Source organism: Syngnathus scovelli, chromosome 11 (assembly GCF_024217435.2).
Source record: "Syngnathus scovelli strain Florida chromosome 11, RoL_Ssco_1.2, whole genome shotgun sequence".
NCBI lineage: Eukaryota > Metazoa > Chordata > Actinopteri > Syngnathiformes > Syngnathidae > Syngnathus > Syngnathus scovelli.
Genome location: NC_090857.1, coordinates 10,189,004 through 10,214,770, shown reverse-complemented (window position 1 = coordinate 10,214,770; position 25,767 = coordinate 10,189,004). Strand labels below are relative to the sequence as shown.

Below are 25,767 nucleotides of genomic sequence, written 5' to 3'. Positions count from 1 at the left end.
TTCTTTAACATGACCTGTCACACGAGTCAAACAAATGATGTCAACTTGAAAGCACAACATGCAGATAAAGTGATACTCTGGAAGCTAACCAGTTGGTGACGTCAGTGAAGAGGAACGCAAATGTTAATAAAAGTCCTTCATTTACAAAAGGTTGGCAGTAAATGATGAATAGAAGAGGCCCAAAGGCGGAGCCCTGTGTAACACCAGTGGTAATTGGGGAGGGGTTGGATTTTGAAAGTTTGAGCTAAATGTATTGAGAGCAGAAGGACATCTGTTACTTTTATATGTCTCTGTGCTGTGGCTCATAGAGATTGCAAAATCACATACAGTATCAAAAAGTAAAAGTCTAGTGAGATTTTTATATCATATAATTTAAAGTGTTTGTCAATTCTGAAAGGGCACACGATAAAGCCTCAAGAAAGCATGTTTGAGGACTGTCGCCGTATATTATTCACCCAAACTGTCCGACTCTCGGGTCATTCAAGGGTAACACTGTCCTTGGAGAGCCCCGGTATAAACTTTACCGCTTTGTAATACATTCTGACTCAAGTGAAACATATATTGCCATCTGCAGTGTATTTGTTATAAGACAGTCACCTGAAATCTCAGTTACTCAGGCATCAAGCTCTCCAGCCGTGCTTGCTCTGTCCATGCGCATCAGTGTGAGCACAGTCGGAATGTATCAGCGTTGTCCAAACAAACTAGGTCATGTCGGGGGGATGTCTCGGAGGCAAACATTTATTTGTATGTTAGCCACGATGGAAGACGTGGTGTGAAGCGTGATGTCAAAAGATCACACAGCCATGCAGGTCCTCTGGCTACTTGACTCAGTCTTCCCTTCAGGAGGTCATTTTTACTTTCACACTTCTGCAAATCTATCAAGCCAGTTTCCACTAAACACGGATTTTTTTTTGTGAATCGGTTGTGGCATTTTTAGTTGGGCTAGGCTCGAGCATCTCCTTGACCTATGTCGTGTTAAACTAGATAGTTGGATGGATGCTGTGCAAAGGTTAAAAGTCTCCAAAGGTTATTGCCTAACTGTCAAATTACTTCGGTTCCTCGGTCCATGCAGTCCAATAACACAACACAGCCATTATAATCTATAGGTCTTTATTTATTTTTTTGCAGATAACATATATTGCAATCATGCTTTTTCATAGAACACATCTAAAGACATTTATTATATATATATTTTTTTACATATAATATTTTACATCAGGCCCAAGAAACAGCTAAAAATATACAAAACAATATTCTCTGACTAGACATTTCTATGACATTATTATTATCATCAGCATTATTACGCTATTCTGTTATGATCGTTTGTACAGCGGAGAGAGAGAGATGTGCTTTAGTCTTTCCGAGAATATTATTGCGGAAAACAGCAAATAATACACTTTCTTTTTCTTTTCCATTTTTTTTTTGTTCCACATTGAATCGACAGAAATAAAGAAACAAAAAACAAAAAAGTCAGGTTGTACGGACATTCACAGATACATGTATTACACAGTCCAGTTTACAACATCATTCAAGAGAGAAAACTGCAGATAGTCACTTTGTACAAAAAAAATACATCGAATCCTTCGTCGTCATTTTCATTTACGTACTTGGAAAGAAAATACATAAATAAAAGAGACCTAACGGGACGGATTCAACCTGATTCCTGTCGCATTTAGCTGCCACAGAAGCAAATATTATCATCAATATTTATTCATTTTTTAATTCTCTTTCTTTACAGTAATAAGATAAGACAAGCTATCATTTATTCCTATTGCCGTGCAAACTTGATATGTAATAATAGGTTTTCCTTTAGCCTACGAAAAGGACTCGCCAGTATTTAGACAGATTCCAACCTCGATCGTCATTTATCATTATGAGAAATGATGTGCACAAAGAAAACGCACACACGCATAAATGTGTGCACACACACATACACACATAAGATTTGGATTTGTTGTCCAAAGATCCGAGTTTAAATGTTTTTAGAGAAGGAGACATTTTAATTACCGTGTATTTCCTCAAACAGTGGCCGTACAACAAATGCCCACTTGAGATAAATAATCATCTTCCTCAATTACGCGGACATTAAAAAATGAGCTAAACCTATTTGAACTTTGTTGCTAACCAAAACAGCAATACCTACTGAAGCACGTAAACAGTCTCTTAGAAGCCTAAAGAAAACGAAATAGTAACTTCCTCAAATATGTGGTCATTCCTCTATTTGACGCCGCAAGACACATAAACGCCTTTTTCCCATTGGGAAAAAAAGGGTAATTATTATTATAATTATTTCAGTCGACTCTGTTGTTCACGCTGTGCCATTTGATCTCTGTTGCTAACCAAACCAGCAGCATCTACCGAGATAACAATCAAATCTCATGTTAACTTCAGATGGGGTCTTTAACGACAACTAACATTGGAGCAGACTATGATAGTTTCTCACACCATAATGGTGTGTAGTCATGTTCTTTTATACTGAGACGCCGTCTTTTAACTGACCGATAGTCACGCCATAGTGTTGGCTAGTGTCGACATGCGGCCACGCTACAATGTTGTTATAAGAATTTATTAGTTCCACCCAGTCTTTGCCCTGATTTGAGCTGTTTAATAGTATTGATATAAATTAAATTCTCATCTATCATTGTTTAATATTACTGGGAAAAATATATTTGTTTGAATAAAGGCCTCTCTGCTAATAAAAATTTCTCCCTCATATGTGGCCATTTAATTGAGGAGCTACAGTAGACGTCTTTTTAATTTATAATATATACTTATATTACTGCTTCAGTGTACCTTATCCGGGAGCATTTGGTCACATCCACCTTTGTTCCTGAGGAGTCAGTTACTAAATACTTTATAGTTACTGTACTGGTTGTCATAGAAACCTATGCTATAATCGGTCATAGCTTCACTGTCATTTAAGCTTATTGTTCGAATACGCGTTCACACGGGATGCTCGTAGGATTATAGTACACGATGGGATGTTGCCATGATTGACAGTCTGCTAGGGGTGATCACATGCTGTTAGTAAGTTTGCAAGTGTACCTGTAATAATCAAACCGATGTGTGTGCTTGTTTGGTCCTTCTCTGTCTCAAATATACAAAACTACCTCAAAGTTATTCTTCAAAAAGAAAGGATTCCAACAACACACTGTACATAGTTATTGTTCTTCAGAAAAACAAGACAAAACTGTCAACAGTGATGACAGTTTTTGCTAGATATTCTACTGAAGTATATATATCTTTTTTATTCTTAATCTTTTTTTGTCATAGGTTTCAAACTCGTACTACAAACTGTACTTGTGCTTTTTGAATGTATAAGCCCCCAGACACGGCTGGTAAACAGTTGAAATGAAATAGTCTGGATCTATTATATTTGGCCCCATTCGCATTCCACGTCCATATATTTCCATTTAATTTCTCACCTAAAACATGGCCTCTATTTTTTGTATTTACTTATTTTACAAGCAAAAATGCATTGAACCCGATAGTTGTAAATGTATATGTGAAGCGCTTTGTTACAGCTTTGGCGGTTATGAAATGCGCTATATAAATAAAGTATTATTGTATTTTATTGTATTGTCTTTGTACAGTTATTGTCGTCTAAACTATCAATGCAGGCCTTCAAAATTTAAAACAATATCTTTTAATGTAGTTTTACTTTCTAACTTATATTTCTCTTGTTAAAATGTTTTTTTTGCATAATGAACTTTATAAGTACACAACACGTTGGCTGGGTAGTTTCCTCCGTATGATACAACAAGAAAAAAACAAAACAAAACTGATTTCATAATTACAATAATAACAATAAATGCGGTAAGGTTGGTCTCACGTGTCCCCGGGAGGTAGGTGAATGAAAGCAGACGTAGACGTCTGGTGGTCGTTCCCAACCTTGATTCCGCTTCTCTTGGGGCGTGTTTGGAGCCCGACGGAGAACCGCTGAGGCAGGAGAGAAGCTCGCGAGGTTTTAGATGTACGCCTCCTCAGTGGCGGGGTTCTGACTTTCCGTCTGTTGCTCCGGACCGTTTTCCTGAGCCTTCACCAGCACCACCGGCTTGATCATCATCCTCAGACGCTGCCGAGGCAGGACGGTGACACAATGGAAGAAAACAGTCTTGATTTGTTTGAATCCTTTCATTTAGTCACATCCATCTATCCTTCTTTACATGTGCCATCGAACCATCTTATCTAATCCATCCCTATTAGATTCCTGGTACATAAGCCAAACTCATCCTTGAAATCCCAAACCATCATCATCATCCTTCTCATCATCAGCACCATTTAAGTAAAGCCGCATGACGAGAGGCTCCATGGCCCCATCTGAATTTCACGTGCAGCACTTGTGAGCTGTAATGTGCCATTTGATTGCTACAATTAAGACAATCAGCCGCCACTGCGCCTCCCGACACCTGCACGTCGCCGCCGACAGCCTCTGTAATTAGCGTCCATTTCCTGCCACACTACTGAATGTCAAACTCCGCCACCAAAAAGAGCTTATACATCGGAGCTCCCAATGCACATCCTAATGTATGTAATGATATGCCCAAAAATATCAACTGCAGTTTGAATGGTGACATGCCTAAAACTGCAGTTCAATCATCTGCATACAATCGACACTCATTTCAAATAGTTGCACAGAACTCATTACAATCTCCATTTTACAAATGCTTTTATCTTATGCTCGGCTTCTCGTGGCACTTATCCCATCTTCACGCCACATGCCCACGTTTGCTTATTGCAATAGTGTTGTGTTGCGCTGCTCTGTTAATACACTAAATCGCATTATGCAAAGCTGTGGCACTTCAATATAGCGTGTGAAGAGTCTAAACTCGAGCTCGGGCGGTATTTTTTAGATTCTCAAAATGTGTGTGTGTGTGTGAGGGGGGAAGCTAGGTCAGTCAAAGTTTGCATTGTAATGCACTTAAAACGCTAAGTATAGTATTACGGTGTATCCAAAATGTATTCACAGCGCTTCAGTGCTCCATTTTATTTCACAGTCTTATTACAAAATGGATTTTTCTTTTCCCGGTAACATATTGCTTTGATCATCAACTAAATAGAGCCAAGTATCTTCACTGTGTAAGCCTCAATACTATTTGCCTCAAGCATTTTGAATGTTTCACTTTTAATTTCATGGCTCACGCTGCAATTATTAGATAAGCAACGTTTCTCGCCCCCAAAGCCCCACCCCAGTGTGAACAACACATGAAAAAGAGACAAAAGCCAGACGGAGCGTTACCTCTTTGTAAGTGCCTTTGAGTGTCAGGAACATGTAGCCCATGTAGCCAGGGATGAGGACCATGGAGGAGAGCGCCATTAACCAGCCGACACCCTGGCCCCAGGCTGGGAACACATAGTCACCCAAGGTGAGGGGTACCATCTGTACCGCACTGAACAGGAACACACCCTGCAAATGAGACACCGGGGTACGAATGTCATCGTCGGCATCCTCACACGTACGAAATGCAATTGAGGAACTTTTAAATCTCAAGTTTGTCTCTGAAAGATACCTGTAATTGGTCAAAACAACACCAAAATGGTCACTTCTATACAACATAGAGGTCTGTTTTATTGTGATAATTGATTTTTCAGGTTGCAGAGTTAAATTGCCCTTTGAAGAATCTGCAGGAAGTTCAAGAACCAAAACTTGGTTTGAAGAAGGGAAAGCCCTCAAAATGGCATATACCGGTTTGGAAAATCTACAAAACACACCTGTCAGCCATGTTGAAATATTTTTGACAAAGTATTTGAATGAAAGTGTTTCAAAAGAAGATTTAGCATCACATAGCATTATGCACTAGCTAGCTTGGTAGCGCATTATGCCAGGTACGGCAAAAGCAGGTTGTTACTCTAATTTTTGTAGCACATTACACTGTGCTATATAAAATAAATATAATACATGTTAAAAATGTAACCTTAAGCCGGATTGTGTTTGGTTTACGGTGTACAGAAATCTGAACTCATCGGAGTGTATCATTAGCCTATGCAAGTGCTTTAGTAAAGTCATAGGTATGGTAAATATTAGCGTGAAGCACACTGGTCGTTATATGGAGTAATTAAATGCTAAAGAGTAGATAAATAAGTAGTGTAGTCATGACTCTTTTGAGGCTTTGGCTGTTTATACGTACCGCCACAATGAGCGGTGTGAATACAACCCAGCAGGCCTTCCACCACATACAAGGACGGTGACCGATCATTTCCTCAATATTGTCGTAGAACTTATTCACCCCTGCAAAACATTAAACCATTGTGATCACCTCAGAATCTCCCTAAATAAAAAGTTCCCCTTATTAAAAGTATGCCTCACCATAGAACCATGAAATGGAGGTGCACTCGAAGAAAACGAGGAACAGCAGACACATCCCGCTGGCTGAGTAGTAGTCAAAGAGCTTAAACACATACAGGCCACCCTGCAGAATAGGACGCAAGAGGATGTTGATGAGGGAGGGGGCAGGAATGGAATCGTAACATAAACGAAGGCAATTAGGTTGTGCGGGCAAGTAGCAGGCCATCCGAGTGGAATGACATCGAGAGAGCGATGTCTCATTGGTAAGGACATGACATCTCTGCACCGATGTCCTTAGAAGGTCCATCTCAACTGGACTCGAATGCTCATAAATTCCTTGGAAGCTTTTGTTCAGCATCGTTTCCTTTGGCGCCTGTGTCCTACTTTTCCTTTCCGATTTGTTGTTGCGCATTCCAGTTGACTTTGGAAAAGAGTCAGCCTGGACTACTTGCCAGAGAATCACCAGATTGCTGTGTTTAATACCTGGGTGATGTTGGACAGTCCAATGATGTAAGAGACGAGGCAGACGACAGCGATGAAAATCTCGCGCCGCTTCCGTAGAATGTGAGGGAACTCGTCTACCAGTGCGGTGATGAAACCTTCCACGGTGCAGAACTGGATGAGTAGCACAGTCAATTCTTTTTCATGTTAACTCTTTTGTAATGGTCACTTAAGGTTCTGACAGTACCTGGCTGTCGATTCCCAACATCAGTAGCATGGAGAAGAAGAGGATGGCCCACAGAGGGGAGATTGGCAGCTGGGTGACAGCCTCGGGATAAGCCAAAAATGCCAGACCAGGTCCTTCAAACAAACATTGAACATTGTCTGATTTTACTTCAGAATAATTTGTTTAAAAGTTGTTTCGGCTTAGTAAGTGTAATTAAAGTGCTGCAACTATAAGGCAAGATAATAAAAACTAAAATAAGTAAGAAAGAGGAAGCTAACAATAAGTCCAAAGCGTCCTTGGGGGTGCTGAATGTCAAACTCGACTTGAGGATTTACAAAGGGTGGGAAGATTTGCAAAATCACTGCGCATTTTTTTTTCCTAATTAACCCAGAAATCAAAACCCAGAGACAATTTTCCCCTTTCTGACTCAAAGAATAACACATCTAGCGAATTCAAGAGCTAATTATTTGCACGGCTCCGAGTGTCTGTTGCCTTTGCTGATTGTCGCCATCGAGCGTCAACATTGATTGCAATTACCTGAGGCTGCCACATCAGCAATGGGTCTCTTTGTCACGTTGGCCATGAATCCCACAATGGAGAAGATGACAAAGCCGGCGAACATGCTGGTGAAGGAGTTGATGCAGCAGACAATGACAGAATCTCTGTCGGGAGGGAGACAAAGCACAAGGCGGCCATTGTCACGCCGATATCAATTCCTTATCATCCCGTCACACATTGGTGAGCGGGATGGCGTCGGCGGGGAGCAATTGGGTGGGCACCCATTTTGCATCCATTGCTAAAGGAACGGACGCTTATTTTGAACCCCGTTCTTTTTGAAATGACAGTCAGTTAAAAATCCAACGTTGTGATGCTGACTTGTGCAGTTAAAACACAAATGAGGTTCAAAGAAGAAGTTTGAAAGCAGCACAGCAAAAAGAATTAAACCATTTTAAAAACTGCACACAATACAGTCATAGTTCACTTCTGTTCCTCAAGGAATTGGGGGTGGAACAAAATATTCATATATCCATCATATGTTTATTATTTTTGGCACGGGATCTGCGTGCCGACGCTCATCAATAATCTCTTAAAACTGTGAGTTCAATACTTATAAGTTGCTTATTGCCAATATCGACCCTGGAAAATGTTTTTCAATATCAAAATTTAACCTGGTATTTAAACTAAGTCCGGTAACCAGTGGTTATTCACACAAATTCCAACAAATGAGTGTATAATAACCGTACCTGTATACGTTGTTGTTGAAGGGGTTGTAGCTACCCAGTGCGATCAGAGAGCCCAATCCCAGTCCGTAGGAAAAGAAGATCTGAGTTGCAGCATCCAACCAAACCTGACTCGCAGTGAAGAAAACAAAGTCATGACAAAACAGTATTCGTAACTTTAATCTCGTACATATAGAGCTTTCTTAGGATGTTTTTATTGTGTCTATGGAACTCTGTTGGTTGAAGTCTAACTTTTTTCTGGCAAAGTTTCCCAAATTGGTGGGGAAAAAAATGTAGCATGGAAATAAATAGTAATACCAAAATTTGAGGAAATTGAAACTGAAATTAGGCAATACTCCACTGCAAAATGTTATATTCTCAGAAGCAAAACAACAGCGCGACGCCTGTACCTCAGACTCTTTCAGTTTTTCAAAGTCTGGCGTGATATAAAAGAGGATTCCATCCATAGCGCCAGGCAGACTGATGCCGCGACAAAAGAGGATGAACAGCATAAAGTATGGGTACGTGGCTGAGAAGTACACCACCTGAGAAGGACAGAGAGTCATTGTTAGACCATTTCGGTTGTTTTCCTTGTTACAAGAAATTACGAATGAATTAAATGGTTTCAATCATTTTTGATTCTTGGATGGCAGCAAACAATTCCGTCTGTAAATGTAATGCTGTCAGTGCTTGCTTTGAAAAAGGAAACTAAAATCCAAGAGAAAAGTGAAAAATCCTGTCCATTTTCTCGTTCAAGAAGAATAACCAATAGAGGAACAGGACTCTACCATTTGCTCTTGGGCAAGGGGATGGTTCGCGACATTATTCAGTAAATTCCTCTCACTATAAATTTCTAGATGCACCAATATAAAATGGCCCCACAAAATTTAATTGTGCTTTTTGTGCTCGCCGGAGGAGAGGTAATAAAATCAACGTAATGCATATGGCAGAGCAGATTTGGCGTTAGAACGATTATACGCTTTAACGGTTTTTATGACACTACGCCACAACAGTTAAACCAACACAGTCTCAAATTGGACAATTGAAGGGTAAAGTGAAGTTACGTAATCCCCTTCTACCCCCAAATCGCCTCAACCCCCGGGCACAATAATCCGACGTGTCACAGTGACAGCTCGGCGACCTTGAGCGATGAATCGAGCGTCTTGTTTTCGGCGAAACGACGCAAGCTAAATGCTTCCTTTGTGCCTCGTCCTCGGACACTGACTCACTTTGCCGGTCCAGCTGACCCCCTTCCAGATGCAGAAATAGACCAGCACCCAGGCGATGGCCAGAGTGATGGCCAGGGGGAGCCTGACCTCTCCAGGTTTTTCCAGGCCGTCGGTCAGCTGGTGCATGTTGCGTCTGCAAGGAGAAATGGGTGAAGGTTCTCTTTTACTGTATGAAAGAGGATTTTGTCGTAAGCTTACATTCGATATGGAAAATCCCAAGAAAGTACCGATTCAAATTTGGTATTTACAAATTTCTGTAATCTAGGGTTACTATACCAACCCCTAACACCATCCCCTGACTTAACCCTAATAACACCAACCTTAACCCTAACAACCCTAACTTTAACCCTCACAACTCTAACCTTAACCCTAACAACCCTAACTTTAACCCTCACAACTCTAACCTTAACCCTAACAACTCTAACCTTAACCCTAACAACCCTAACCTTAACACTTATAACCCTAATCTTAACCCTTACATCCCCCTTAATACTAACAACCCTAACTTTAACACTAACAAACCTAACCTTAACCCTTACAACCCGAGCCTTAACCCTAACAACGCTAACCTTAGCCACTATTTTCTTTTTTTTCTTTTTTTTTTTTTTTGCTGTGGGGGTGCTCCTGATGAGCGCGTGACAAATGATTAACACCTCATTAGTCATGCCTTCCGTCTTTGTTTCTTTTTCCACGGGTGGGCTGGGTTTTTTATGTATCAGGTTGGACACACAAAATGGTGTCAACTCTTTGTGTGTAATTTTATTGTCTTCTCATCAAAAAGAATAAGGATTACCAATGCAGTTTTACCTTCTGGTCATCCATGAAAACTTCAAAATCAAATCTGAGTTTGTCTTCTGGTAGCCATTGAGCAAAATTAGGATGAGCTAGCTATGCTGATATCATGCATGAAGTTTGACTTTTGAGGCAAATATGTATTTCTATTTATTGTTGGTTGCACTCCAAATTGGGCCATTTTTGACATGGATCAATGTAATTGATATTTAAAGAATTACATTGCTCATACAGTGATCAGCAAGCTCATTTACCACATGGCAGTTAGTTCCATTCCCTGCTCTATGGTTATCATTACAAATTTCCCGTTTGGTTATCCATAGCATAATTTTTAGAAGAATTTCTCCAGAATTTAAAAGTAGCATTTTAAACACTCACTGAGCAGAAGTCTCACATGTTTTGTTCTGTACCGAGACTTTAATGTCCAACTTACTCCCAGAACTCCACCACAGCGCTAGTGAGGTTCCTGGTATCAGCGATGCTATAGTTGGTGTAGCAGTTCTCTGTGTTCCAGGAATTACCACAAGTCTGCCATGGCAGTTCCTGGAGAGAGCGAGAGAGAGAGAGGGAGAGAGAGAAGAAGAGGAAAAAAAAGATCTTTTGACTTGGAACTGCACTTTCCCACCTCCGGGTCCAATTCTGTGTGCCAAGTCCATGATAGTCTTTGGGGGCTTGGGGGATAGGGGAGACATTGCGATTTCATGCTTCCCTCTAAAAACGGGATGACTCATCGCCAGATTGCATTTATCAATCGCTTGTGTAAAGCGCTAATTATGTGGGAAAGGAAGCAATAAATGTCATAGTCCCTTTAAGGCTTTACAACCTTTTTGTGTGTTTTTTTTTTTTCTCATGCAGCCTATGGTAGTCCTGAGTAATGTCAGGATTTTACATTGCCGTTGATTTGATTCAAAAAAGATACTCACTGTTGTGAAGGAATTGTACAGATAGTAAATAGCCCAGGAAATGATGACAATATAATAAATGTTAAGCCAGAAGGAGAGAACAGCAGCGGCCAGACCGACACCTGAAACAACACACAGGACTTTCAATGAAATATATTTTTTGAGACATTTTAAAAGACATATTGAAACTTTTTTTTTTTTTATGAATAATACACTTCATTACCTTTTTGGACGTTCGGCATGAACAAATCTTATTTTATGTTATTGATCTACAATCATATTTGGTAAAAACAACAACAGCAGTATGAAGAAGATAAGCAGCTTGTGCTTCCTTTTTTCTGTCTTACCTTTGAACATAGGTGCCAGCTTCCACACTCCGAGCCCCCCAATAGACGTGTACTGACCAAGAGCCGTCTCCAGAAGGAAGAGGGGCATGCCAGCAAATATCAAGGTCAAAAAGTAGGGAATCAAGAAGGCTCCTGAATGAGAGGTAAAATAAAAAAGGGAGGGAGGGTTCAATGATGGGAACTACAAATGATTGACATTCAACAGCCTATATTCCAGACGTATAAAAGGAAAAAGAAAAAATGGGCGAATTCAGCACAGGATGCCTTTGCGTAATTACGCACGGCTACTCATTTGGATTTTAAGCGAAATGGAATCCCGATATTGGTTCCTTTGGAATGAAAAACGAGTCCTGATTACCTCCGCCATTCTTTCCACACAAATAAGGAAATCTCCACACGTTCCCGAGTCCAATTGCGTATCCCACACACGAGAGCAAGAAGTCAAATTTCCCGCCCCACGTCTCTCGCTCGGGTAAGTCCTTTTTGCTCTTCTGCACCTTCACCACAAGCGTTTTGGGTTTGTCGTTGGCCGTGTTCGTCGGCGCCTCGCTCACGGTCTCCGTTAGGACGTGGCCGTCCGACGCTTTGGTCCCGTTCGTGGCCATGCTCGCGTCGACGACGAAGGAAAGAGGAGAAGGAGGAGGAGGAGGAAGGGTACCACTTCAGCAGCACCGGTTCGGGTCACGCAGCTTCTCCGTCCCCCCGGTTCACTGTGGGAGGAATGCATACAATGTTCATTCAACTCACAAGAAATATATTCCACTTCCGCGTGGATTCGAATGCGTTACTTTGCTTTAATTATGGGAAAAAAACAAAAAATGCTTAATTAACGCAATAAACTTGTCACGGTGTAGCAGCGAGCGCTTGCGTGCAGAGAAATGTGCAGGTTGTTCTCTAAAAAGCAATTTAGGAGCCAGACGCGACGCTCATGGTAGCGATAAAACTCTGCATTTACGCGTGGAAAACACAATAAACATGGAAAAAGATCATCAAATCCAGAGCAATAATGGAAAATCATACATGAGTACGGTGATTTTGGAGCATATTTTGGAGCAGTTTTTCTTTTTTGCCCTTCGCCGTGAAATAAACGCACGAGCGGGTGAGTGCGCGCAATTACGCACGAGTGTTGAATCTTTTCCTCTTCGAAGGGCTCACATTTATATCTGTGTTTTGATATCTTTATACTCGACATGACAATCCTTTTCTACAAAACAGGGGATTTAAAAATTCGTAGGACATTTATTGGTTGTTATAAAAATAAAAAATCTAGCACAGTAAATCATTAAGAAAAACAGTGCGATACTTACAGTTGACTATTAAGTCTTCCTGATGAAAATAAATCCCAAGAAGTAATTCCTTGCACTTTTTTTGTGCGTCTTGAGTGGAAATTTTCGCATTCGATCCGCTCGCTGCAGTAATGATCCCGAAGGTGGAGGATGGACGGATGGATGGAAGAAGAAGAAGGAGGGATAGATGGAAGGACGGCGAAAGGGGGTGTGCGCTGCTGTCCTTAAAGGAGTGGTGCTGAAAGAGAGGCAGCCAGCAGACGAGAAGACGCGAGGAGAAGGAGCCGTCTGACTTGGAGCGAGCAGGGGCGTAGCGATGCGCAGCGCGGCCTCATCCACATAGTTGGTTGAGCCCCCTCCTCTTCCACTCACTCACACACGCGCGCACACACTCACAGCGACTAGTCCAACATGTCCAGTGTGGATGGATGGCATCCAGCAGATCCAGGAGAAGAGCATCTTCCTGTCCCAACGTTTTATATCCTTTCTCACCTCCTCTTTTTTTTCTCCTCCAACTCTCTCTCTCTTTATCTTTCTCTCACTCACTCACTCTCTCATTCACTCTCTCTCTCACTCACTCCCTGACTCACCCAAAGGACAATTGATGCCTTATATTCCATCCAACCTGATAATTTGTCTATTTGTTGCAACAGTTTAATTGATCAAGTGTTGAAAGTGAATCCCAAAGTTATTCTTTCATTAACAGGTGTAGCAATAGTTGTGCCCATGTGTGTAAATGTTCACACTTGCACTTGTTTACACACACAGAAAAGAAAGCTAAAAGAATGCGATGCCATATTTGAAATAGTTACTATTCTAATCATGACTTTAAGGCGCTTATAAGAGGAAGTGCATAAATGTGTATATATATATATATATATATATATATATATATATATATATATATATATATATATATATATATATATTGTCCACATTTCCATGTACGGACACACATTTTTTTCCCCGAGCATCATGTCACCTGTGGCCCTTGTGTGACGGGTGAATGTGACACAGGGGGCCCCAGCTGTCAGCCTTGGTGTTTGCCTTTTACCAGACTCTATTACCACCACCTCCTTCTGTAATTACATGCTCCACTGCACACAGGCTTGCCGTCAGGTGGGGGCTACCAGCGCCACCAGCTCTCTCGCCCTAGCCCAGTCGTATCCACAACTGCCCCCCTCCGCCGCTCTGCCGCAGGCCAACAGGAGGCGCTTTTGCGGGAGCGAAATGCACCAATCAGACTGTTGGGACCAGCAACGATTTTTTTTTCGGAGTATCACAAAACGGTTCGCTCACCCGTAATTGGCTTGCCATCTGGGCGTCGCTACGGCAGTTGGGTGCAGCTCACTACTTGGCACATTCAGAAAAAGAGGCAAAAATTCTTTTTAGATTACTGTGACCAAATTCAGCCAAGAATAGCACTGAAATTCAGCTGATCATATTAAAAAAAACTGCATACTATATCCCCTGATAACCCAACATTTCCAAATAATAGCCAAGTTCCCTGTGGTCAAGCGACGTGCAAAAAAAAAAATAAATAGGCTAAATGTTCATACTGGGACAGTGACATGAAAATACAAAATCATGTCTCATTGGTGCGCTAATCCCCTACTCATTGTCCACATTCAGCGCAAAAACTCCCCTTTTCGAATATTCCATGTGGGGGTTTCATTTTGGAAGACGTGGTATGAGATTAAAAGGGAATATTTTCACTATCTCACACACCCGGACTCCCTTTTAGAGGCTTGGGCACTTATCATGTTGTGCCAGAAGCCAAAAAAAAAGGCTTTTGGGGAATTTAGGACGAATGCAGTTCAAGCTCTCCATCCCTCTCCATTAAAAAACAAAGGCGTTGGTTCTGTCACGCTCACTTAAGACTCTTGGCAATTACGGATTTGCATTACTTAGATGTATTTCATTGTTTTTACTAATCAGGAAAAATTTGATTACATTGGATTCTATGTACAGGCTGAGTGTACCTTTGCAATTCACACTTTCTAGATATGTATTTGTAGAAAACCAAAATGAAAAAAGAGGAGATAAAGGAAGAATTAAGTGTTTCTTTTTTTATGTCTTACTCTTCTGTGTCATTGTGATGGTCATACATTATTTTATGCTATTTTATTTTATGTCTTTTGTTTTGATATATAGGTGGTTTGATTGTTGTTGTTATTTTGGGGTATCATTCCTACAATGTGTAACTTTAGGTCTCAGGTTTTGGGCAGGTGTCATACTGGTTTGACCATGTGTGATGTGGCTCACTGTGGGCAAGAAATGCTCAGGGAATGCTCAGACGAATGGAAAATTAGACGGATCATTGATAAGGATAATGCAAGATTTTTCCCCCTGTGGTAGCAAGTCTGTAGCATTCGGTCGGCCTATTTGTAACACAACACTCAGCAGTTTTATCAGTTTTGCAGATGGATTCAGGATGGAAGATTATTTTAAAAGCGATTAAAAGGGTTTAGAATGAGACAGCGACTATGTCACTAATTTGGTTTATTTACACACTAATGAGATAGCTTATTGAATGGATAAACGAGGCATTTAAATGCTAATTAATTTAGATTAACATATTTTCTCATTCAACACCACCTTCTAAGCTTCAAAACAAAGATTTATAACCTGAAAAAATTGGAGCAATCTTGGATTGGAACATGGACATGCTTCCTACATGTTACATTGTGTGGAGGTGGCACAATTAGTGCTTTTTAAATAAATAAATAAATAAATACATACTGCCAAATTTGACATTATGGAAGTTAAGCGCAATAAATGAGCAGTCACATAAACAGAAGGATAAGGGAAACTTTCAACTATAACATACAATTTTGTCACCATGTTTTAGCCGATGCATCACGATTATCTACTATCAGCAAAAAGTATCAAAAGAATATTGATGCCTCCTGTTGGCCACCAAAATGTTATAGAAAAATCAATAGGTGGTGGCCCTCTGGCTCTTGCCAAAATTTATGACTGGAGGATTTTTTTCATGCCTCTACAGTTTTTTTCAAAGTAACAATGCACATCAATCTGCTATTTAGTGTGCAAGAGCATGAAACTTAAATCATACAGGCAACATTGTTGCTTGGTATTCAAGGCGGTTGGGCTTTTTTGCCGAAATCTTGCTTCCATCCAATATAAGTAGTCTATCAATGATGTGGAGATTTAGGTTTCGACATTCTTTCCACACTACTGTGTTTCCCATCCACCAGTCAAACTAAGTGATGCAGACAGGCTGGGATCCCCCAAGTCAAGACTGATATTTGGAGTTAATGGATTCTAGAGAACCACCTGGACCCTCAACACATGAGAGGGATGGAGACAGAGAGAAACAGAGAGAGACTTCTGCATTACGCTGTCTTTCGCCACATTTCTGCTCATGTGCAGCTTTAGGAAACACATCATTTGTTGTCCACTGAAAAGGTCACTGGTGAAATAGGTTTAGCATTCATTGCATGCAGTTTGAAAAGAAGCAACATTTTGAACAGTAAACCGAGCAGCAAACTGGATTACTTCCACTCGCCATTTAAATGCAAATCCCATGCTGTGATAAATGAAATATGCTCCTGATGTGTTGCTAGGCAACAGAGTGGCAAGGCTAGTTGGACAGTTGAAGCCCTTTGACCATGTTAAAAGAAGGAGCACAGGAGGCCCAAAATTGCAGGACTGCTGATGAATACACCGAAAGGGGAGAGGATGTTTTTTTTTGTATTTGAAGGTCCCGGACTGGAGATCATAATGAAGACAGGCAGCAAAATCTCTGAAGGCAAAGCTCCATTGAGGAGCCTGTAGACTGACATCAGACGGATGCAATCAGACACCGTGTATGGACCGAGGGGTCATGGAGTTAGACTTAAGGTAGGTCCACTAAGAACATAGAGCTTGTGAAAATGTTTCTGTAGTTTGAGAAAGTTTCACAAACTTTTATAATGGCGGGGTGCAATACTGAAAGGCTTAGTAATATGATATGGATACGCATACACCCACACGCCTAAACGCATGACGAAGTCAGAATTGTCATTGTCATTTGTCTATGTGAAATGGACACCGTTTAATGTGATCGTTTCAACACGCCCAACTAATATGACCTCTGCGGTGAGATGATAACATTCATCTTTATCTTTGTAATGTATCCTGTCCGCCTTTTGCTACTTTGATGCGCCATAAACCCTTTTGTTTTGACAATATTTGGAATCCAGTTAAGATAACTAAGTCATGGCCAAAGTCTCTCCTGTAAATGAGCAGCAGAAAAAGTTTCTACCTGACCTTAATATTCTAAAGGTTTCAGATCCTGCCATAATACTACAACAGTTGCTATGCTAGTCACAGGTGACATCATCCAGCTCCCAATGACGCTGAACAGGATAAGTACTAAAGAAAATGGATGGATATGTAATATAAATAAATAACAACCTTGGATTGTATAGGCGGTGTTCAAAATTAATGGATGCATAATAATAAAAATAATAACAATAATAAATAAAGGCATTTTTTTATACCATCGTGTCTTGCTATGTAACTTCAAGTCTGGTGCTGGTTAGTTCAGCATAATTGGCTGTGTAATGAGGTAATCACACAGCTCCTGCACATTGCTAAGCCCCACCAGAATTTCATTTCCTGTAGGACCGCTCTAATAAGAAACCTAATGGATGATGTGTTGCTGAGGTCACTTTGAGTTTCAACAGGCACATCCTGTTCGCCTGTCATGGATGGTGAGCACCTGCTACTTTGCATGTTTTTCCCAAGTCCCGTATTAAGATTCTTCTGGCGTGTCCCCCAGGAGAAGAGATGCAAAGTCGTCTTTTATGACATCATTCTAACTTTTTATTTGAGCCATCTCAATATGAAGAATGGGTCAACCATTTCCAAGGAGCAGATAACAGGAGATAAGAGTGGTAACCCGTTTGTGGTCGTAATGCGGGCATAAAGTTCACTCGCAGCTCAAGTTGAGCACATTGGTCCTCAAAAAGTTGATATCGTAATTATTATTTATTATTTTAATTTGCAAAATATTATTACTTCATGTTGTCATTGCATATGTGGTCTGCTGCAAACATATCATTACTTATAAAAGGTGAAAAAGTACAAAACTGGTTATTGGTGCGACTTTTGTGTAAGTGCGTATTGGTGCGCATTCGGTTACATAACGCATAACGTGTTTATGAGAAATGTTATTGAATATGTGCGCGCGGAGAAAGGAAGGAGAGCAGGTGTCAGCAATCTCTACGCGCTCCCCTACTTATCTGCTATTCACTCGGGCCGTTTCCATGGTAACAGATGAATTGATTGCCACATGGATGATTGGCGCCATACACCAGTCGCTGGCCCCATAATGGACGACCACTCAAGAGAAATAATAGCACATTAAAAATGGAGCCAAGCCTTGTATGTATTAAATCCATCACTGCGCTGTTAAACTCGTTTTTGGATGCTTTCCTGCTCAGCATATAAAGTACAAAACAGTTGATAAAGTAAAATACATACCAAAATGTATCCAAAACCTTTGACCTTGATAAATGCTGCTGATTTGGTTAGCAACTGAATGCAAATGGACTCAGCAGTTAACGCTTTAATGTGCCTAAATGAATGATAGCATTTACTACTGTGCTGTTTTTTTTTTTTTTTTTTCTGATGGGAATGTCTTTTTGAGGGACATATTCATGTCTGCAGGATCTCTTCAGGTTTAAGGACAAAAATTATAATTGACAGATAAAAAGGGTTTTGAGAACGTTTGTCGGGTTCAGAAAAAAATGATAAAGGAAAAAAAGCGAATTAAAAAAGAGATTTAGAGGAAGAGCTGAGTTGGCGTCGTCCAGTGATGACAAAACGCCTCGTGGAGGAAGTCAGGGTCAAAGATAGATCGAGAAAACGGGTGGAAGGGTTGGAGGGCGGTGAGGAGCCTGTGGAGGATTAACGACAGTCAGGCGCCGCTGCTGGCTCAACTATTGCATGTCATCATCAACGAAAGGTTAACATAAACGTTAGTGACAGCCCAGCAACGGGCCTCCGAGCGCCTCGGCCTCGCTTGACATAGGGACGAGTTGGAGATGGGAAGAAAGATGGAGTGACGGAGACCGAAGAAAAAGAAGAAAAAGAGACAAAGTCAAAAGCATAACGTGACTGTCTGACTTTGGATATGGAGCTCTGGAGCCATGACGTGACGCTGACTCACAAGTCCCGAAGACACGGCGCTTGTCACACGACCGATTTCAAAGGTTGATGAGAGGACATGCGTGTGCATATGCGTGTGCATATGCGTGCGAGAGGACAACAACATGGACGAACTGCGCATGACTGCTGCAACGTTATTTAGTAATTTTATTAAGTTAGGAGTTAAACACAGCGTCAATTGACTTTTGTGGCTTCGTTTATTTTAGTCAATTGATTTTTGGAGTCTCATCTAAGCACCAGTGGGCTTCTTTCCAAAGAGGAAGTTGATAAATGTTTCTGATAAATAGTACATTTATGACTGCATAGTTTAACGTGTTAGCCGTTTTGCCTGTGAAAAGGCCACCATCAATATGTACACCTGATGTTTGATAGCGGATCAATTTCATCGCAAGGTGATTGGCCGTTGCTGCGGGTGTCAGCTAAAAATCATTTGTTCCCTTTCCTACACTGCAATCATTTTAAAGTCATTATAAAATAATTACAAATCCATTTTCATCCTTGGCCTATCATGTAAATACAATAATAGCTTGTTATTGAGCGAAAAGTATACACTAATTGTAAGACTGTACCATTTTTAAAGCTGGGGGAGGCCTAAAACCGTTTGATCAAAACTCAGGCAAGACAACTTTGAACAGTTAGAATCCAAAAAATGATTTCTACAATAAAAAACAAAACATGAAGCAGTTTATTTGTTGAATGTGTTAAGCTACTTACTATTCGTGGAGGAAAATGTATTATAACACGAGTGTACCATTTCTGATCAGACGGTTAGGGTTCGTTTTAATTCTTGAGAAAGTAAATCCCTCCGAGTAAAGTGGAGGGAATTTTTGTTTTCTTTTTGGAGGGGTGAAAAATGATCATGTTCCTGGTGGTTCCCTGTGTACAATTCCACCTTAAATCCACCAAGATAATAGCAAACACATTATCGAGAATGTGTGAAACGTAGCTCACGATACCGAATGCCTCGTCCGCATCCTTATCTTCCAATCTGCCGCTTGCAATGCTCGTGGCGCATCCAGCAGCTTCTAAAATAGCCTTGCACTCGCAGGAGTGGAGAGCCACTTGATACAGTGTGCGCACAAGAACAAAACAGATAAGAAGGCCTAGCTCGAGTTTCCAGTTTGGACCGAATTAGCTTCCTCTCTTTTCTCTTTCTCTCCTCCACGTTATTTCCGCGCAGCCGCTCGTGGCATTGTAAGCCAAGTAAATCCACTCGTTATCGCTAAGCACATCATTTTATGCTAATAGCCTATCCGTGTTCACACGCCATTAGGCATCGAGAATCTGGCTTTAATGCGCTACGCCGTCCACGAGCCTCGGCGAAGAAACCAACGATATATAAAAGGTCTGAATGACATTTAAAATGACTAATAACCTTCATTATTCTGATTTGACTGCGATAGGTGAGTTGCGGCAGGATAGGACGGGACTAACGACGCCGTCACACGATTCACTGTCGGATTAGAGAAGAGGAAATGCGAGAAGAGGAATTGGACACAAAAGAGGTATCTAGAGTGAATTAAGTGGCAGAGCGGGACAAGAAATAGAAACCAAAGTGGCGGTGCAGGAAATTGGAACGGAGAGCAGAAAATGAAAATCGTGGATGTTCCAACGCACAGCAGACCTAAGGCACCTCTGGCCTGATTCTTTTTAAACTTGTCCTAAGTCGCTTCCTTTGATGACGACCGAGGTATTTCTTTGCTGCGGCCTCTATTTGACATATTCCTTTTGAAGCACATAAATGAAGTTTCACTTCTAATTAAAGCTGATTTGCAATGGAAGGAAAGAAACTACAGACCCATTTTTAAATTTGATGATTTAAATGTGATCAAGATAAACTTTTTTAACATTGTAACTCATAATCTGTAATTTTTTTGGTGTGTGGGTGGGGTGAAGTTAAAAAAAATCAATTAAAATACAGTGTGTTACGACTTTATGCATGATTGTGGGTGGCTTGCACTGTCAGGATATTTATTCTTTCTCGCTCTCGTGGAGACACCGTGGGTGCACGCAACGCTTCTACCTGCAACTGTGCCTGCATGATTTTTTTTTTTTTCAACCAAAAGTTTAATAATCCTGTGGAAAATATTCTTAGTGTCATCTTCTCAGAGAGAGTCGCATTGAATTTGCAAAAAGAAGAGTGTCTTAGTTGACGTTCACGTACCGAGAGTAATAACAAGAGCTTTTCACACATATTATGGATTACATTTTGCCATCCATCAATTTTCTATAGCACTTGACTTCATTAGGGTCACATGTCAACTGGAGCAACAGCTGATAACAAACAATTGTTGGTAGTATCCTGCACAGGAATAATGTACTACGATGAGCCACATGCTGCTTCACCAAGTCTCAATAATTGATGGGCATTATTATGGGATCACAAGCAGCAAGTTACTGAGATAAATTTCCAGCAATAATTTGGTAGCTCTGACCTTTTTGAAATCATTATATTGAATTGATTTCTCTCCATTTCAACATATAGGCCTCCATGTTGCGAACATGCACACACAACATACTACCAAAGAAAATTCCATTTCACCTTCTTTTTTCCTCCCTCATATTCTGCCACTTCTGCATGGTGACCTTTCTAAGCGCTAGGTGAAATGTTGTGGGATGGAGTGTTGACATGTAATAGTGGCAATGCCCCCCCCCCCCCCCCCCTCCCCCATACCATGAGCCCCCCAAACCCGCTTGAAGGCAAACTCATCAGCATGCGTGTTGCCAAGTCCCTATGGACATGTTGAAGGTCTATATACACGTGCATTTGACTCAGACTCAGTGTTTCTTGGAGGGTCATGTGAAAGATGTTTGCAACCTATTTATAGTGAGTTTTTCAGTTTAATAATTGCGATTTTTGAACGTAGAGTAACTTCATTCTGTCACTGTAAATGTCAGAACAGCGGCTGTGAGTGTGGTCGCGAGTGAACGACACTATAATCTTTAGCATTCTGTTTCTGATTGGCTCTTTTTCCTGGGGTGCTGTGATTTCATAGGAAATCAAAAAAAATGGTTATATTAGAAATCCATCAAGGTTTACTACATCATTTCATAATGTCCAGACCAAATTCTGGATCTGGATGTAACACACACGGGCTTTGGTTTGGATTAAATACACTGCATCCCGTTTATCATCCCTCTGGAGCTGCTGATAAGAATATTCAAAAGATGGCTGTCTTATCCATTTTCACACTTTGATGGGAAACGTTTCAACAGAAGTAACACACACACACACATGCAAGCCGTCGGAGGTCATATTATATTGTTAACCTCAATTACCCCGTGCTTTACACCAGGGGGTAGAGGTCAGTTTCATATTAGCTAGAGGTGTTTTTAGACAGATAGTCTCTGTCAGTCTGCTTTCTAATTGCAACTTTTTTTTAATGTCGTGACACTTGTCATCTCTACATACGCCTTATAGCCAAACAGGAGTTTTACACTATTGATCGATTGATTGTTTTTATTGACCAACTTCATTATATGCGGTACACGTTGTGCAAGGGGCAAAAGGTTGCACTTCTTGGAAAATATATCAAGAGGCAGTATTTTAGTGGTAATGTGTGATCATTGATTTATATCCAATTTAAAATAAAATGAAGGGTGAACCGTGAACTGTTCCCTCGCACACATGCCAGTCAAGCAGAGAGAACTGCGATAATGGCTGTGAGATTGGAGGGAAAAAGACATTGACTTCGGCATATTATTGTGGCAGTCAATGAAAGAAGTGTGATTGAAGGAGAGTGATGAACACAATGGCCAGTGTTGTATCTGAACAAAAGTTCATGAACTCGTTCATATTTTGGACAAACTGCACATTTTTTGCTTTGTGAACGATTTTTTGAACACATAAAGGTTGTAGTGCTCTCAATGGCGTAAAGCTACGATTTACTCATAATGAGGTTGTTTTTTGTTGTTTTAGTAATTTATTTGGGCTTTGCACCTTTGAACTTTTATGTCCCAAATTTTAATTTTCTGGTTCTTTGGGCAAACAAGTTAAGAAATAATACATTCACTGAAAACATTAGTTAAAGCATATATAATGTTACTTGAAATTTTTAAATTACTGTCAAAGGTCAGTTTCTTCTTCGTTTTGTTTTACGGCGAGGTGGCATCAGCTTCAATGCGCATTACCGACACCCAATGGTTGAAGTCATATGAACTGGAAGTAAAAAACGATTCACTGAAAAGATTCGTTCACTCACGAGCCAACACTACACTTAACCAGTGACCCATTCAAGCCAACCAACTGCGCTTGACAGGGAAATTAGTGACATTGTCGCTGGCTGGTCCCACGATGGTTACTTGACCCACTAACACCAAGTGTGTGACTGTGTGTCTTGTGTGTTTAGCTGGAGGCTGATTGGGGGTTGAATAAAATGTAAATGTGCTGGGGAGTTGAAAGTACAAATGGAAATGAAAGGAAACAAGGCCTAGATAATACTTCATACTGTCCACCATAATTAAGAAACTGACATGATTTAAAATCTGGTCATGAAATAATCATAACGATGCATCAATGTCTCATTTGACCTTATAATGCAAGAATTTTAAAAGCCATTTTTCATGGTTCAGTTCAACTCAATGAATGGAAGTGTACGAAAGTTAAAGATGTGAGTCCACAAAGCAACATTATGGCAATTATACATTTCTGCATATATATATATATATATATATATATATATATATATATATATATATATATATATATATATATATATATATATATGCAGAAATATATATATATATATAAAAATAAAAAAATAAAATATTATATAATATAATATATATATATATATATATATATATATATATATATATATATATATATACATATATATATATATATATATATATATATATATATATATATATATATATATATATATATATATATATATATATATATATATTATATTATATTATATTTTATTTTTTTATTTTTATTATTATTATTATTTATTGAATTTTTTTAACAAGCATCTTTAACAAGTACTAATGTGTGTGTGCACTGGAAATGACACCCCACAAGTATATATTTGTCTTTTTCTTTCAAGGTCAGAATAAATCAACAGAAATTACACAGCTGCCAAAACCCATTACTGCACAATCATGCAAGACAGGGCCCACCCAAAAGGCAAAGCAAACACGCACACGCACATTACAATCCCACCAAACAAAGTCAGCGGCATACACATGCAGTGGCTTACCATCCCACACAATATTTCTCAGGTTATCATTTAACCTTCATTGCGTACAAAATTTCATTAACGGTGAATAAAACACATAAGGCTACATTTGCTAAAGTCTTCTAAAGATTTTATTCACCCGTAGACACGTGGTGACTTTGACCTCCCTTAAAGGTCACTAAGCTATTTCACGCCGGTTGGGCCACGCAGGTACGCCTTGAGCATGTCACACCAATCTACAGACAAGTATCGTGGCGAGTGGCGATGTAATGGCGACATGATTATTAATAGAACAAAAGCAGTGTCTCATCATCAACTCATTGTATCTGCTAATGACGATGATAACCTTAATTACTAATCTTCATTTGAAAAGCCTAACCCTGTCTTGAGCTCTTATTTGGATATTAACCTATTATTAAACCTAATTTGAAAGCCTAATCCAAGTTTGAAACCATAATATCAACACTAAGCCAGTGTTTCCCAACCTTTTTTCATTCACGGCACACCTTTTCATTGGAAAAAAATCTCGAGGCACACCACCAACAAATTATTTCTTCTATATTAAAATCAATTACCTATATTACTACAAAAGACGTAAAGTTCTATTCCTATATATGTATGGAGAGTCGAATAATTGAATAAAAATAAATAGTAAATATTCTTTAAATTGTATTTCTTTAGTAAATGAAAGTGACAGTTTTTGAAAAAAGGTTTTAGACAGTGTAAGGAATAAACTATTGAAAGTGATTGTGATCAAAATCCAAAAGAATCAATATGGCTTTGTTTACTGTTTCAGACGAGCTCTATAAAATATTGCGACATTAAGAACAAAGTCACTTTTAAAGACGCTCTGCTGTTCTGACAGCGTGTCACTGTTAGTAAAAGACACAGCAACTAGTGATGTGCATTCCAGTTCTTTTAGGTGAACTGAATCTTTACAATCAGTTCATTCAAAAGATTCGTTCAAACGAATCATTCAACGAATGGTCCCTACGCACGCGCACACTGAACAGGAAGTTGCGTCACTGACTCGTGATTTGCATTTGCAGTTCATCGCGTGAACGGATCAGTGAGGGAACGAATCCTGACTTTCCCGTTCGCGAACGAGTTAATGGGTCAACTGCCTTCCCGTGCATCAACGGATCAGTCAGTGAATGTGTTGCGTCTCCCTCCTGGCGTGAACTATGTAAGCCAGAATGTAGGTTTACGATTTGCCAAGGAAAGAAAGAAGCATTCACTGAAACACCACTTCTTTTATGCACGTTGTCTACAAGCTAACGGCTAATTTTATTGCATGAAGGGATGCGCCGTTATGCAACAACGGGGAGATTATGCTTCTCTTTGGGTAACCTTGATTTTATAACACTTGTAGTAGTTTTTAAATAATGTGTATGCATATGTACGCCTAAATATTGTTATCCAATATATCTACTGCAATTTTACATTGGATTGCTGGTTTGAAATTTACTTTTATTATTATTATTTTAATAAACATTTATGTTAAAACTTGTCTTGTGTTTTATTCCTTGTTTTTATATTCGCCAATTAAAACATAAAAATCAGACATTTGGTTAACTGCTTTATATGACAACTTGTGTAGGTACACCTCATGGACACTTCAATACTACACGAGGTAAAAAAAAAAAAGGAATAAATAAAGCGCTAATTGCACAAT

The 25,767-nt window shown here is 39.8% G+C and overlaps 1 protein-coding gene across 1 annotated transcript; it reads right to left on the bottom strand.

Annotated features, from left to right (window-relative positions):
- Window positions 1-1,093: 1,093 nt before the first annotated feature.
- Window positions 1,094-13,187, bottom strand: slc6a1b (solute carrier family 6 member 1b). Its single transcript, XM_049734640.2, has 15 exons — window positions 12,751-13,187; window positions 11,802-12,153; window positions 11,444-11,575; window positions 11,118-11,218; window positions 10,628-10,737; window positions 9,403-9,535; window positions 8,584-8,718; window positions 8,198-8,301; window positions 7,491-7,615; window positions 6,975-7,087; window positions 6,770-6,901; window positions 6,308-6,410; window positions 6,129-6,229; window positions 5,240-5,407; window positions 1,094-4,075 (listed from the first exon to the last, which is right to left on the bottom strand). Exons 2-15 carry the CDS (start codon window positions 12,046-12,048, stop codon window positions 3,968-3,970), a joined length of 1,812 nt encoding a protein of 603 aa, XP_049590597.1. The 5' UTR covers window positions 12,049-12,153; window positions 12,751-13,187; the 3' UTR covers window positions 1,094-3,967.
- Window positions 13,188-25,767: the final 12,580 nt, after the last annotated feature.